This window comes from Bison bison, unplaced genomic scaffold, assembly GCF_000754665.1.
Source record: "Bison bison bison isolate TAMUID 2011002044 unplaced genomic scaffold, Bison_UMD1.0 scf7180017864456, whole genome shotgun sequence".
Lineage (NCBI taxonomy): Eukaryota > Metazoa > Chordata > Mammalia > Artiodactyla > Bovidae > Bison > Bison bison.
The window spans coordinates 7,719,680-7,733,251 of record NW_011495018.1 but is presented as its reverse complement, the minus strand read 5'-3'; the positions used below and the strand labels follow the sequence as shown (position 1 = coordinate 7,733,251).

Sequence of the window (13,572 nt, the reverse complement as noted above, 5' to 3'; positions counted from 1 at the left end):
TTTTTTTTTTTTTTTTTTTTTTGCAGGCAGATTCTTTACCGTCTGAGCCACCATAGAAGCCCCAGATATAGGACTATTTCCCCTCACTCCATCAATGAGGAAGAAAGAAGGCATAGAGAGGTTGAATAACCTGCTGAAGGTCACATAGCCAGAGAACCGCAGAGATGGGGTTCAAATACAGACCCTCTGGTCCCTGAGGCTGCGTCCCTATCACAATGATCCTGGATCCCTGTTCACCACCCACACACCCCAACGGCCACTCTGGAGATGGAACGACATTCATGAAAGGTTCAAGGTTCCAGTCGAAAGGTTCCCTCCTGCTCATCACTCTCTGTCCGAATGAAAAACTGCACATAAATGGATTCATTTCATTAGCAGCCTCATTCCTTCCATTCCTAGCTGATCGCCATGAAGAGAGTAATTTATTTAACCAGCCCAGTGGGTTGTTAAGAAAATCAGTTCATAAAAGCAGATGAAGAAAATAACTCCCCAGGTTCCACGGCTCTGGGGACAAGACATTGGGTCTCAAGGCACTGGGGTCAAAATCAAGTTCTACCCTTTATGGAGCTGTATTCTCCTTCTGCCTTGACCTCTCTCCATAAAACGTGAAAACCAAAGACTCCTGAGGTGGTTGTTACCATGCACTGTGGGAAGACCACCCGAAAAATCAAGCCCAAGATACAGGGATGGTAAAGTCCATGAATAACGGTGCAGGACCACTCTCCAAGCATCCCTGGAACAAAGTCTGTTGAAGGGGTGGGCACCTCCCAGCCATTTTCTGCATTTCTTGCGAACTGTAACCACCTCTGCACTGAGTCAAACTCCATCAACTGTCTCACAAATGAACAGGCAGGCGGCCAATGTGGGCAGTGTTGAAAAGAAGTCTTACTTAAGAATTGAACTAAATGAAGGAAAACCCTGCTTGTAATTGTTGGCTTCTTTTTAATTAACTGGGACGATTTAGCCGAGAAACTTGAATTTTAAATTGTCATTATCTCTTACATAGAGAAACTTGCAACAGGAATTCTCGGTTGGCCCTTTGGCCCTAAAGAACCATCCCATCCACATTCCAGTATTCTCTCTTCCTTGCCAGAAAGATAAATGGGCTTGCTTCTCTGGAAGCTTTAAAGTGGTTGATTTGATTTTGCTTACAATTCCAACATTTTCAAACTCTCTGCCTTTGATCAATTACAGACATAAAGACTAAATGTGAATTTAAACTAGAAATGAAGGTTTTCCCCACTCCTCTCCGAGCCTATTTGTACAAGGAAAGAAAATTCGGTCCAATCCCACGGGCAGGGAGAAACTCAGGGAATCTCCCACTTGCAGAAGTACAAGGTCACAGAACGGCTTAAGTGGCTGATAGCCCGGGACCCAGTTAAGACTCATGGCTCCAACTGTTTGTTTCTTCAAGAGTGACCTAAACACCCAGTATTTATCATCCTTTCTGGTGGCGATGGGAAATGAGCCAGCCATTTCGGACAGGCCGTGAGTCACGGGGCTCAAAAGAGAAGAAATTCCTATTGTTCCATCCTTTATCAACGTTTAATAAGCAATGGAACAGCTGCTGCTGTCAGTAACCCCCACAGAAGATGGACAGGCGCACACACTGCCCTGCGCACGTGGCTCGCCGGCGCCGCCTCTCTTTCCGGCTGTAAGGGCGTGGTTTCCCAGAGGAGCGAGAGAGCCTCACAGAGAAGTAGGTAACTTCTAAGATGGTCCCGAAGATCCTCTCCTCACCCTGGGATTCTTCCCTGCAGTCCCCTCCCCTTGCCTGTGTCCTGGACCACGTGACTTGTTTCTCATTGAGAATGTGGCAAAGGAGATGGGCTGTCACTCTTGTGCTCAGATGACAAAACATGGAGGCTCCCAACTTGGCAGCAGCTTGTTCCTTTGCAGGCTCTGATGGGGCAAGCAGCTTCTGATGACGGGGTGGCCCAGTGGCAAGGTACTGAGGGCAGCCTCTAGCCAATGGCCAGCAAAGAACTGTGGCCCTCTTCCCACACTTCTTGGGGAACTGAATTCTGCCAACAACTTCATGAGCTCGAAAGCAGATCCTTCCCCTACTGAGCCTTCGGATGAGACCCTGCCCTGGTGACACCTTGACGACAGCGTTGGGAGAGCAAAGCTGTGCTGGGTTCTGCCCCATGGAAGACAGTGTGAGATAGTTAAGTGTGCTGTCTTCAGCTGCCAGGTTGCTGGGTGATCTGTGACACAGCAGTTGATGAGAAATACAGTCAGCAGCCCCTCGGCAGGGTCAGCTTCCTGAGGAGGCTGTGTGTTGCCATGGCATCCTGCCCTCCTCCGCACCATCACACGTGCGTGAGGATCAGTGCCTCGAATTCCTGACAAAGTGCAGCTCCTGGAGGGCAGGCGTCTATGTGCGCCTGCTCAGCACCAAGAGGAGTGCCCAGCATGTGACTGGGAATCAGTGAACATTGTAACTGATGAACTCCTTCTGTTAAGTGAGTGGCAGGAAGGCAAGAACTTTCAGTTTCCAGTATAAACAGAGCATTGTTCTTTAAAAAAAAAAAAAAGGAGACAAGACTCCTTGGGATGGCCACCTACTAAAAGAGGAACTATGGGCTGAGGTCTGAGAGGTGAGTCAGGCAGGCCTGGCCCCTGGTTCTGTGTCTGAACCCGGGCAGCATGACGGCCCTTGCTGTCCAAAGATTGTCTTCACGGTTCCCATGTCCCCAGAGGTGGAATGCGAGCTGTGGGGAGAGGGACGCGCCCACGGAAGCTGGCTCCACTCTCTGAGAGAACATGCAGTCCTTTCCTTTGCGCTCTCCATCCTCCCTGCCCCTTCCCCTTGACTATGTCCCTCGCTCCTTCCTTGGCAAACTTTTACTCAGCCCTCAAAACCCCGCCTGGCCTCAGCTCTTCCAGAAAGGCCTTTCTCTGCACTCTCCACTAGCTGCTCCTTCCTTCTTGGGTGCCACACTTACCCCTTAGCCCTGGCTGAACTGCAGACCGCAACACCCACACCTGTCTGCCTGCAGCTGGCATGAACAGCCTGTCCCCCAGGCTCCTGTTTCTGTGCCCAGGGGGCGACAGAGCCGAATCTCACCTTCTCGGCCCTCTATAGTCAAGGCAGGTGACCTTCTTCAGAATGAGGAACAGGGAGATGTGACGGGAAGACACTGGCCAAGCAGTGTGCTACCCCCCTCTTTCTGAGAGAATGTTCCAGGCTCGTGAGCCGCAGTGGGGGTGGCCTGGGGGAGCAGCTGTGGAAACACCTCTGCGGGCAGTTCGGGGTCACTTAGTCACTGGGCCTTTCAAGGCTGACGGTTATGTAATCACATACACACGAGAGCACCGCTGGTTTGGGTCAACTGTTCTCAAGCTGGGGGGGTGCCAGCCCACTCCCTGAGCAGAAGGGCCGAATTCCTGTCTCCCGATGTGTGGGAAGCGGCAGGCAGGACATGGCGAGCTGCCCCGAGGTCAGGGCAGCCTCGGGACCAGCATGGAGGGACTCCCGAGGCTGGAGGAGGTGCAGCAGGCAGAGTGGAGCCATCTGCAGCATCCAGATGGCTGCCACAGGGGGTCTGCAGGGGTGGGGACGGGGCAGGGGCCATCCAGCTCTCTGACCAGATCACTGCAGGGCACGGCGTTCACTCCAAGACCCACATGGGGCCCACAGAGGTAAGCCAAGAGTTCGAAACGAAAGAAGCAAGATGTGAGACTGTATATTCACACAGCTGTACACACACACACACACACACACACACACACACAAAACACTTCTCTGCATAGATAAGTATTAGCTTGGAAGAAAACAAACCAAAATAAAAATATCGATTATCTGGGTGGGAGATTATACGTGTTTTTAAAACGATTATCATTCACAAGGCTACAGGGCCAGCAATGTCTGCCATCCGAGGAAGGAACCAGGGGTGTGTTAGTGTCCTGCTGCTGCTGCTGCTAAGTCGCTTCAGTCGTGTCCGACTCTGTGCGACCCCATAGACGGCAGCCCACCAGACTCCCCCGTCCCTGGGATTCTCCAGACAAGAACACTGGAGTGGGTTGCCATTTCCTTCTCCAATGCATGAAAGTGAAGTTGCTCAGTCGTGTCCGACTCTTAGCGACCCCAGGGACTGCAGCCCACCAGGCTCCTCCATCCGTGGGATTTTCCAGGCAAGAATACTGGAGTGGGGTGCCATTGCCTTCTCCGGTTAGTGTCCTAGGACTGCTAATAATGAATTACCGCCGACTTGGTGCTTATTCCAGCAGGAATTTATTCTCTCACGGTTCTGAAAGCCCGAAGTCTGAAGTCCAGGTGTCAGCAGGGCTGGTTCACTCTGGGGCTTCCGAGGAGAGTCTGTTCCGGGCCTCAGTCCCGGCCATCCCTGGCGGTCCTCGGGGGTTTGGGAGCATCACACTTCTGCCTCATTCTCACGCAACTTTCTCCGTGTCTGTGGATCCCGGGCCCCACAGTTCCTCTCCCCAAAAGGACACCAGCTCCTGGGTTAGGGCCCACCCTCCTCCAGTGTGACCTCATCTTAACCTGAGTCCATCAGCAAAGATTCTATTTCCCAACAGGGTCAAGTTCACACACATCTTTGGCATGTGTGGGGGCGTGGGGCATAATAACTCTTGTGCTGTGTGCTAAGTCACTTCAGTCCTGTCCAACTATTTGTGACCCCATGGAATGCAGCCCTCCAGGCTCCTCTGTCCATGAGATTCTCCAGGCAAGAATACTGGAGTGGGTTGCCATGCCCTCCTCCAGGAGATCTTCCTGACCCAGGGATCGAACCCACATCTCATGTCTCCTGCATTGGCAGGCGTGTTCTTTACCACTAGTGCCAGCTGGGAAGCCCCTATAATAACCCATAACAAGAGGCATTTAGTCCAAAGGAAAGAAGACACAGGGCCCTGACAACATCTTCTATATCTTGCAGGCTTTCCCATTTGAAGGATTAGACCTGATCTATGTAGCTCTATGGGGAAAAAATGGGTCCAAAGTGTAGACACTCCCAAAAGATAGCCTTGGGGTCAATGTAGGAAGGATGCTCTCACTGGGCTGTCTAAGCGGAACTGGGTTGTCCTGGATGGGAACTCCTGGACCAGAATGGAGCCTCTTGTCTCTGGGGCAGGGGTACTGGTCAGGCCAGAGGGGACGTGATGGACTAAATGATTTTAAGTCCTGGCAGCCCTAAGATTCTGCCACGCACACAGCCATTGTCAATGACATCAGCATGGCCTAGCGCTGGCCCGCCAGCCTCACCCAGTCTGTTCGGGACCACGCTAGCCTGGCCTCATCCACACTGAGCAGCTGCCACACTGCACAACAGAGCAGCTCTGTCGTGTTCTTCCTCTCGGAAAGGTGCAGCTGGCACTTTCAGAGCCGACAGGATAAAGGCATCAATCAAGGCAGAGGACAAAGAACTATAGGAGTTAAACCCTACAGAGAAATCCGACACCCCTGATTCCAAGGGCATTCCTCACGCCTGGACATCACTCAAGGGGCAGTCCCACATCCCCAGGCCAGACCGGCAGAGGCTGAAGGCCCGCAGGCTAGGGTCAGAATGGCTAAGGAAACAATCCACAGTTTGTTTAGAAGCAGTGAAGATTGCCCCAAGAATAACGTTTACATAAGAAATAGCAGTAACATCACATGTTAAGCCTGTTTATTTAAAGAAGAAGCAGGAAAATCTTGCCTGCGATGAGAAGGAAGACTGGCCTTCAAAACTGCCTTTTCTTTTCCCCAAAAAAAAAAACCCACGAATACACTGCTCACCTCTCCACAGGGTCCCTGAGCATGACAATCAGCTTTGCGTCTGGCTGGAAGGCGTGGATGAAGTCCTGGGTCAGAAAGGGGGGCTCGCCGTCTGTGCCGTTGTCATAGAAGAGCGTCCAGGCGTTGTTGTCCCACATGGTGGAGGCGCTGGCCTCGCCTAGAAACAGAAAACGCTGCAAGTGAGTGGGGCTGAATTACGGGCTCCCGCAGAGCGGCCTAAACTAGGGGCCACACCCGGCTGTGATGCCGTCTAAAACAGCTGTGCACGGGTGAGCTGGTCCAGGAAGCGGGCAGACCAGACTCTGGGAAGAGGAGGCTGATGACCGCCCTGTGCCACACCGTCACCCCCTCCCCGCAAGGACCTCCATCTGGAGATGAAAGGTGATCTGAGCCACACTGAGCATCCCTCTTCCTCCCAGCTCCTCTCTCCAGGATGTGACAGAAAAACCTCTATGAGCATCTGGCCTCCCAATTTCACGATGTTTAACTTTGCCTACGGCGCACAGCTCCATGGCATTTTAAGGGCCCGCTGAGAATATATTAGATGGTTTCCTTCAAAAGGCATCAGGGGTGAAGGAGGAGTTCGGGCAAGCTGACTCTCATTAGGAAACTGCAGGCAATCCACATCAATCTTCCCTTGAAATCACAAGGGTCAGTCCCCAAGCACACTCGAAGAGGGAGGCTTTGCGGGAAGGCTCATGGGACCTTGGTCCTCCGTGCCCACCCACCCCATGGCCTGGCACACAGCTGGGATTCACTCGGTGCTGGCTGGGTGAACGGGAAGCTGGTTCTAGCCTGTTTGATCACGGTCTGCATGACTGAAGCATGATGAGGTCAGTTAAGCACATTCTAGGCCAGGGGTGAGGCCAACACACAGACCTTTCAGCATTTCTATCTCATAGACTTGAACTGGTTCCTTTTTTTTTTTTTTAAAGAATAGTCTTCAGAGATTCAGAAAGAAAGGCAAATCAATCAATTCATTATACATTTGATTTCCCGACATCGTACACGGGACTGTATGACACGTCTCAAAGTCATTTATTCAGGGAAAATCTGAGCTTGAAGACTGAGTCTCTTTGATCACTGATGAGCACATCACAGTTATGCGGAGAGTTAGCAGGCTCCTATTTATTCTGTTGGATGTGCAATCATGTCCAGGTGAGTATTTCTATTCTGATCTTTCTTTCTTTCTATTTTTTTTAAGAGGTAATACCGTAGAACACAGAAAAAAAACAAGCCAATCTGAAGTCCTTTGAAAATTCTACTCACAATGAATAAGAGAATATTAGGTCAAGGAAAGTACCTAGAACTAAGTTGGCACAAATTTTGTCAATTTCATAAATGAACTGGTTCTATGCTTGTCCATTTACCTGTCTGTCCATCTACCCATCCATCTTTCATTCATCCTCCATCCATCATTCACCCATCCTTCATCCATCCATGCAGAAAGCTCTGATTTGGTGTCTAAAATGTGCCCAGCACTGTGCTTGGCACTATAGATAGATGACAGAAACAAGACAGACAATCCCCTTTAATCTCAAACCTTACAACCTAGGAGAAGATCAATAATTCAATAAACCATCAGAGCTTCACTTCAGCACTTTGACAGGGCAGAGCAGGGGACCTTGAGAGCCCTGAGAGAGGGCAGCAGCCTTTCCACATCTATTGATCCCCAGCCCAGAGAACCCAGCCACTGGAGTCCTTCCTGACTCTAGCCATTAGCCCAGACGACCGAGAAAGGGCTCTCTATGATCCATTGGCCAAGATGAAGAAAGACCAGTAAGCTTCTTCCAGGGATCTAACCAGAAGAAGCTGAAGCAGAGTTTCAGGGTTTGGAGGAACCCAGAACTGATCTGGTCCAACAAACCCATTTACAGATGAGTAGACTGAGTTCAGGAACACAAAGACCAACTTGTCTCATGGCACAGAGCTCGCTGGTGGCACAGCCCGGGCTAGATGCCAGCTTTCCATCTACCATAAAACTCAACAAACTCTGCTTCAGGTAAACATCAGAGCATGGATATATTCTTTAGTTTTCATTTCTAAATCTAGAAGTAAATAAAATGAGAAAACCAAACTAAAGCCTTCCTTTTTTTATTCATTAGCTTAGGCTCTATTTCCCAACCTTAGGATGTATAGACTTTTAGCTCTTTCACAAGAACATGAGATTTTCCCAGAGGTATATGGTAAGGGTGGTGGTGGCTTAGTCACTAAGTCGTGTCCAACTCTTGTGACCCCATGGACTGTAGCCTGCCAGACTCCTCTGTCCATAGGATTTTCCAGGCAAGCATACTGAAGTGGGTTGCCATTTCCTTCTCCAGGGGATCTTCCTGACCCAGGGATCAAACCAGGGTCTCCCGCACTGCAGGCAGATTCTTTACCAACTGAGCCACCAGCGAAGCCCACAGTGTGTTTGAGCCGCAGTCAAATATTAGTTACAATTTGTAATTTGGGTGTTAACTCATGGCTGCAAGAAAACAGCTAGTACCCAGTTCGGACTGAGTAAGAGGGTATGCTGTCATCTGGCTTCTAGGACTCGAGTTCTTCGAGTTAAAAATAAATAAATCAGAGCTTTAGCATGTAAGTCTGTCCCCTTGGACATGGGACATATAAGTAAACAGCCGTCTTTCAGATGGTTGATTACAATTCTTCTTAGTCACTGATAGTGTAACCGAATTCAGAGAATCAAAATATAATAGATTTAAAACGAAAAAATAGATCGCTGCCTCAGGTAACCAATTTAAGAAAAATATGTGATTTGATTTCTCTCTCTCAGAGGTGTAAGTGGATAAATGTCTTTTAAGCTGAAGCCAATAGAGAGCGTGAACAGATGTGTTTTTTATAAAACATCCTTGTGAATTAAAAAAAAAAAAATGATTGCTAATCAAACCACCTCATTTTGAATGTCTAAAGGCATTAGGCTGACAAGACTGAAGCTTTTCCTACAGCAATCAGTCACCTATGATGCACGAGAGATGTGTCTATTTCAGGAGAGGCCACCTCCATCTTCACAGGGTCCCAGAGGCCAGAAGAGGCCACAAGAATTAAACCGATGACTAACTGGTTCATTTTGCATTCATGATCCCCTGTCCAAACTTACTCAGATGGGCGTATCATGAAAAGAAATCCAGCATGCAAGCTTAACTTTAATAAAAGCAAGAAACGGCAACGTTTTAAAAAAGCCGTTTCAGGTGCACTTGAGTCTCCACGAACTAGAGAGTCTACTAAACGCTTTTGCTTTATGGAAAATTGCACAAACAATATGAACATTTTACACAGGGGGAGAGACGTGGGGGGAGTCACTGGGGAAATAGGCACTCAGCAGCTGAGGGCAAATGTCATGCAAATGCTTGCAGGTGCAGTGAAGCCCGGCCTGGCCCATGGCAGGAGCTCCACGGAAGCCATACCGATAATGATTCTATTCATCTTGCTCGGCTCCTTCGCAGCGCTGGCCTGCAGTCCTTGATGAATCTGGTGTGCGGCCAGGTCAAAGAGGTCTAGGTAGTCTTCCACGGGATAGCGGTCCCGCAGCCCATCCCTCAGGCGGACGATTCCTACAAGAACCAGGAAGCAGGGGTTACTGAGGACAAAGCTACCACGCTGGGCTGGTGGCCTCCAGGGAGTGACCACAGATGGATGGAAAGGTCTGAGGGCCCCACTGCAGCAGCCAAGGCTTGACCCCATGAGCTACAAGAGATGGAGGGATGTCTGCGAACCGGCCACCCTCTTTTGAGCCATGTGTAATTTGAGAGATGGAACACACCACCACTCGGGTGCACAGTAGCCCCTGAAAGGATGGCACACCTGTTCAAAGAACTATAATCGGGTCTACTTAGAGGGCCAGAGAGGTCGGGGCTGGTTAACACGGGCACCACGTGAGGTCCCCCAGGGGCGGGGCAGCAATGGCATCAGAATACACACGACGAATCACAAGAAACCCCCTTCTATCAGAGGAGCCATATCCTCTGAAGCTTAGATGCATCTTTTTTTTGTCAGGGCTCCCCAGCACCTTCCAGAGGTTCTTTTCCATCAGGAAGTCTATCCATTTCTCCAAACAATAAGGAGAACTGATGGTCCCTAGATGGACACCTGAGTGATTCTGGCATCAGCCATAAGCAGCCTAAATTGTCCCTTGCCTGAGAGGTGGGTAAATTTTCCTTGAAAATGTATTGACAACACACTGCCCCAAACCACAGCCACCAAGGTTAATGTAAAGTGGAGAGAGAGTATCCACAGGCAAAACAGCAAGAGGTTCAAGGTGATACCAGACACCAGACTCCAGAGGCTGCATGCCCCCATGACTCTCCCCTTGACCAGCAGGAACCTGGTTTTCATAGGGAAAGACAGTGAGTTCTGCAGGGGAGGGCCCCCTAAAGATGAGCACAGAAACTCTGGCTTCCACAGCTACCGCTGCCAAACCACAAAAGACATATTTACACTTCTGTTCACTTTGGGACGAACATCAAAAGGATTAAGTCAAATGTCTGTCAGAAACACACTAAGAGTTGATCTCAACTTAGGTTGTACTAAGAAAAGCTTTCAAAATTTCTTTCGAAGCAACCTAGGTCCTTTCCATGGAAACCGCCCTCCAGGCTCACCCAGACTTTTGCATTTGTCATCCCTTAGCTCCAGTGACCAAACGTCTCCTGGAAGAAGGGAAAAGGCTGAGGAGAGGAAACAGTGACCCTGGGGGCCGAGGGGGTGGCTCAGGCTGGCTCAGGGCTGGGTGGAGCAGAAACCAGCCTGCAGGAGTCATGGGGTGGTGGCTACTGTCAACCTCCTGGGAAAGGGGTGCTGTGAGCAGGGGGGCCCAGAATTACCTTCATGGGGCTTTCATTCTGACCCTCTGAGGCCCAAGGGGCAGGCACGTCAGAGAAGAGGCGGGAAGCAGCTCAGTGACAGGCTCAGGTCCTGGGATGCTCCAGCAGGAAGCTGAAACCTGGCCAGACACAGCCGCCTTTCTTTCTCCTGCCTCCTCCTAGTGCAGGGGTGTGGGTGCGGAGGCTCCAGCAGGAACAGCACTGAGCTGGGAGCTGGGAGCGGACAGGCCCCAACAAACGTCCACCTGGATGACGCACGTCCCAAGGCCCTTCAGGACAAGAAGAGTGCCCATCCGGCACCCTTTCGCTGGCCTTGCACACTGCCGGCACTGTATAAATGCTCACCAGGTGATCAGAAGCTGGGTACTCAGTCCTGCTGGGTGTCTGCCTGGGGATCTCTAAACCACAGAGCTCTCTGATCTCCGCCTCTCAGCGTGTTTTCTCATTTCCCCACCTGCCTTCCTCCTGGAACCTCCCAGAATGCCCCGCTCAGGTCAGTCTCAGGGCTCCCACTCCCCTGACCCCGGAAGGAGTGACAGAGTGAAGGCGCCTGAAGCACCCTTGCCGTGGGGACATGGCGGCACGCACCGAAGCGCTTCCGGGTCCACCAATGCGGTTCCTTGATGGCAGAGAACTTGACTTCCGGGTGCAGCCGCAGGCGGTCGTAGAGGTCGGTGGTGCCGCACTTGGGCTGCCCAATGATGTAGAAGTGCGGCAGGCAGCGGAGGCGGAAGTGCTTGCCGTGTGCGTGGGACAGGTGGCCCCAGAAAGCCTTGCGCAGCGTGTCAAAGGTGGAGCGGAAACGCTTGGAGTAGAGTACGTAGGAGTTGGTCAGGTAGGGGTCGGTGGTGTTCCTGCCTGTGAATTCCTCGTACCAACAGGGGCTCTTACTGTTGGGAAGAAATTTGTGTGGGATGACGGAAAACATCTGCAACAGAAAGAGACCAAAACGGAGAGACACACTGAGAGGGGAAAACACACTCTGCCCTCAATATGATCCTACACTGAGGCTTATTACAACGTTCGCATGGGAAGTATTATTGGATGATGACTAAATACTAAAAGTAAACTTGGTAAACAATGACCATGCTTTTCCTAAAACCCCAATAAAAATAAAATATGAAGAGAATGAAAATACAAGTTCCATCAAAATCCATTCTACCATGATTTATTGTACTCACACACACGGCTATATAGTTGTATATTTAAGTGGCCGTTAGAGACAAACACTGTGATTTAGGACAGACTAGAGAGTGATCTACAAAAGTAATTTTAACTGCCAGGACCACCTTTCAAGCAAAACATCCCAGAAAGGAATTATTAGAAAGGGGGGTTCCTTCAACCGTTTTAGCTGTGCCATTTAATACAGAGTTCCCTTGTTGGCATTAACAGCATGGACACAGCCCTCTCAGTGAACCCTCATCCATAAGGCTGTCAAATTACCACTATTACACTTGGGAAATTTTTGGTCACTTTCCTGCCAAAGGTGATGATAGGAAAATCAGTCAACGGAGATGCGCATCGGGCTACTCACGTGCAATTCCTGCTTCTTGAGATCTTCTACGTCTGGGAGCTGTCTGGTGGTGAACTCAATCCTGGATGTGATGCTGTTGATAATTAACTTAATGCTTGGATAGTCCTTCACGTATGAAATATTATTTACAGAGGATTGGTGATGATGCTCTTTTGCGTCACTCGGATTTTCGCCCTCCATCAAGCTGGGATTGCTGGGGAAGGCTCCGTAATGGAAAGGCGATGAGATCAGAAGTTCTTGGTGGACCCCAGAAAGGATGTAAGAAGCCATCACCAATGTCATTATTATCAATCCAAAAATGAGGCTGCATCGCTTCCCCTTCTTGAAGCGCAAAAACCCACCCCAGCTCTCATTCCCTTCAGCCCTCACTTCGAGAACAGCCAGCAAGTTCATTTGCTTACCGTCCACTCGAAACACAATTTTGTTTTCTGCTTTGCACACTGGGCACTCCTGGCGACCGTGATGTGAGCCTCCTCGGCAGCTGACCTGCTGTGTCTGTACGTCGTCAGGTGACAGTTGGATGCAGCAATTAATGCAGTGCCTCATGATAATGCCCCTGGATGCTGGCCCACTGAGCCATGAGCAAGCCTCTGAGGAGTCCAGATGCCTGCAAGTCGTGCTGTGAAACTTGAAGGATGGCTCAGTGATCACATAAGATGATCGGAAGGCACAAGCAACAGAAACGAGTAAAAATGAGCAGGTGCCAAAACAGCAGAGAATGAGGGATCACGTTCTTTGGTTTGCCTCTGAAAGATAACACGAATGATGCCCAACTGTCATGTTCTGTAATCCTGGAAAAAGCCACAAGGTCAGGAGCAATTCTTCCTGACCTTCAGGTTTTTCCCATGGCACCAAATGAAGTGGAAGTGTTCTTGCTGGAGAACATGGAAACACCCAAGGGATTAGAAGATCTCATGGCCTCAATGAGAGATGGACAGACGCACCATCCACGCAGAGTCCATGGAGATTTCTTCTTTCACATCCTAAAGTTCCTTTGAAATGTTTCCTCTTCATGGGGAACAAAATCCTCAAGATGTCAGATTACCTAAACAACAAAGAAAAGAGGTTTTATTACATTAGATGATGACAGCAATCACCCTGGGAACATCTTCCAAGGAGAGAAGTTCCCGCTTCTTTTCCACTTCTAAGTTTCAGCCACGTTGGCTAGGTCACAAGCAAGTTACCGAAAATCATATAGGATGAAGGGAGAAGTGTCGGGTCCTTGGTGTTTGGCTTTGGAGTTCAGTCTCTGCCACCAAATGTGACCCCAACACCAGCTCCACCAGCACCTTATTAAACACCTCTTATTTCACACAACCCACATATTCCATAATGTCTGTGCCTGGACATAGCTAAGTGACTAGAACCCTTGCTCCCAACTTGGAATCATTCTTAGATTCATGCACAGTTAGTCATTCTAAATTTGAGGGATGAATTGAAATAACAACTCTTTTAAATCAACAAAAAAAATCTAAAGA

At 49.7% G+C, this 13,572-nt stretch overlaps 1 protein-coding gene across 1 annotated transcript in view; it reads right to left on the bottom strand.

Annotated features, from left to right (window-relative positions):
- The window catches only part of CHST15 (carbohydrate (N-acetylgalactosamine 4-sulfate 6-O) sulfotransferase 15), a 77,398-nt gene that overhangs the window by 23,523 nt on the left and 40,303 nt on the right, over positions 1 to 13,572 (bottom strand). Inside the window, exons 2-5 of the mRNA XM_010859173.1 lie at positions 12,095 to 13,139; positions 11,149 to 11,488; positions 9,148 to 9,294; positions 5,741 to 5,897 (exon numbers count right to left, since the gene is read on the bottom strand). Coding sequence (XP_010857475.1) covers positions 5,741 to 5,897; positions 9,148 to 9,294; positions 11,149 to 11,488; positions 12,095 to 12,640 — 1,190 coding nt within the window. The 5' untranslated portion in view covers positions 12,641 to 13,139. The remainder of the gene's footprint in view (positions 1 to 5,740; positions 5,898 to 9,147; positions 9,295 to 11,148; positions 11,489 to 12,094; positions 13,140 to 13,572) is intronic.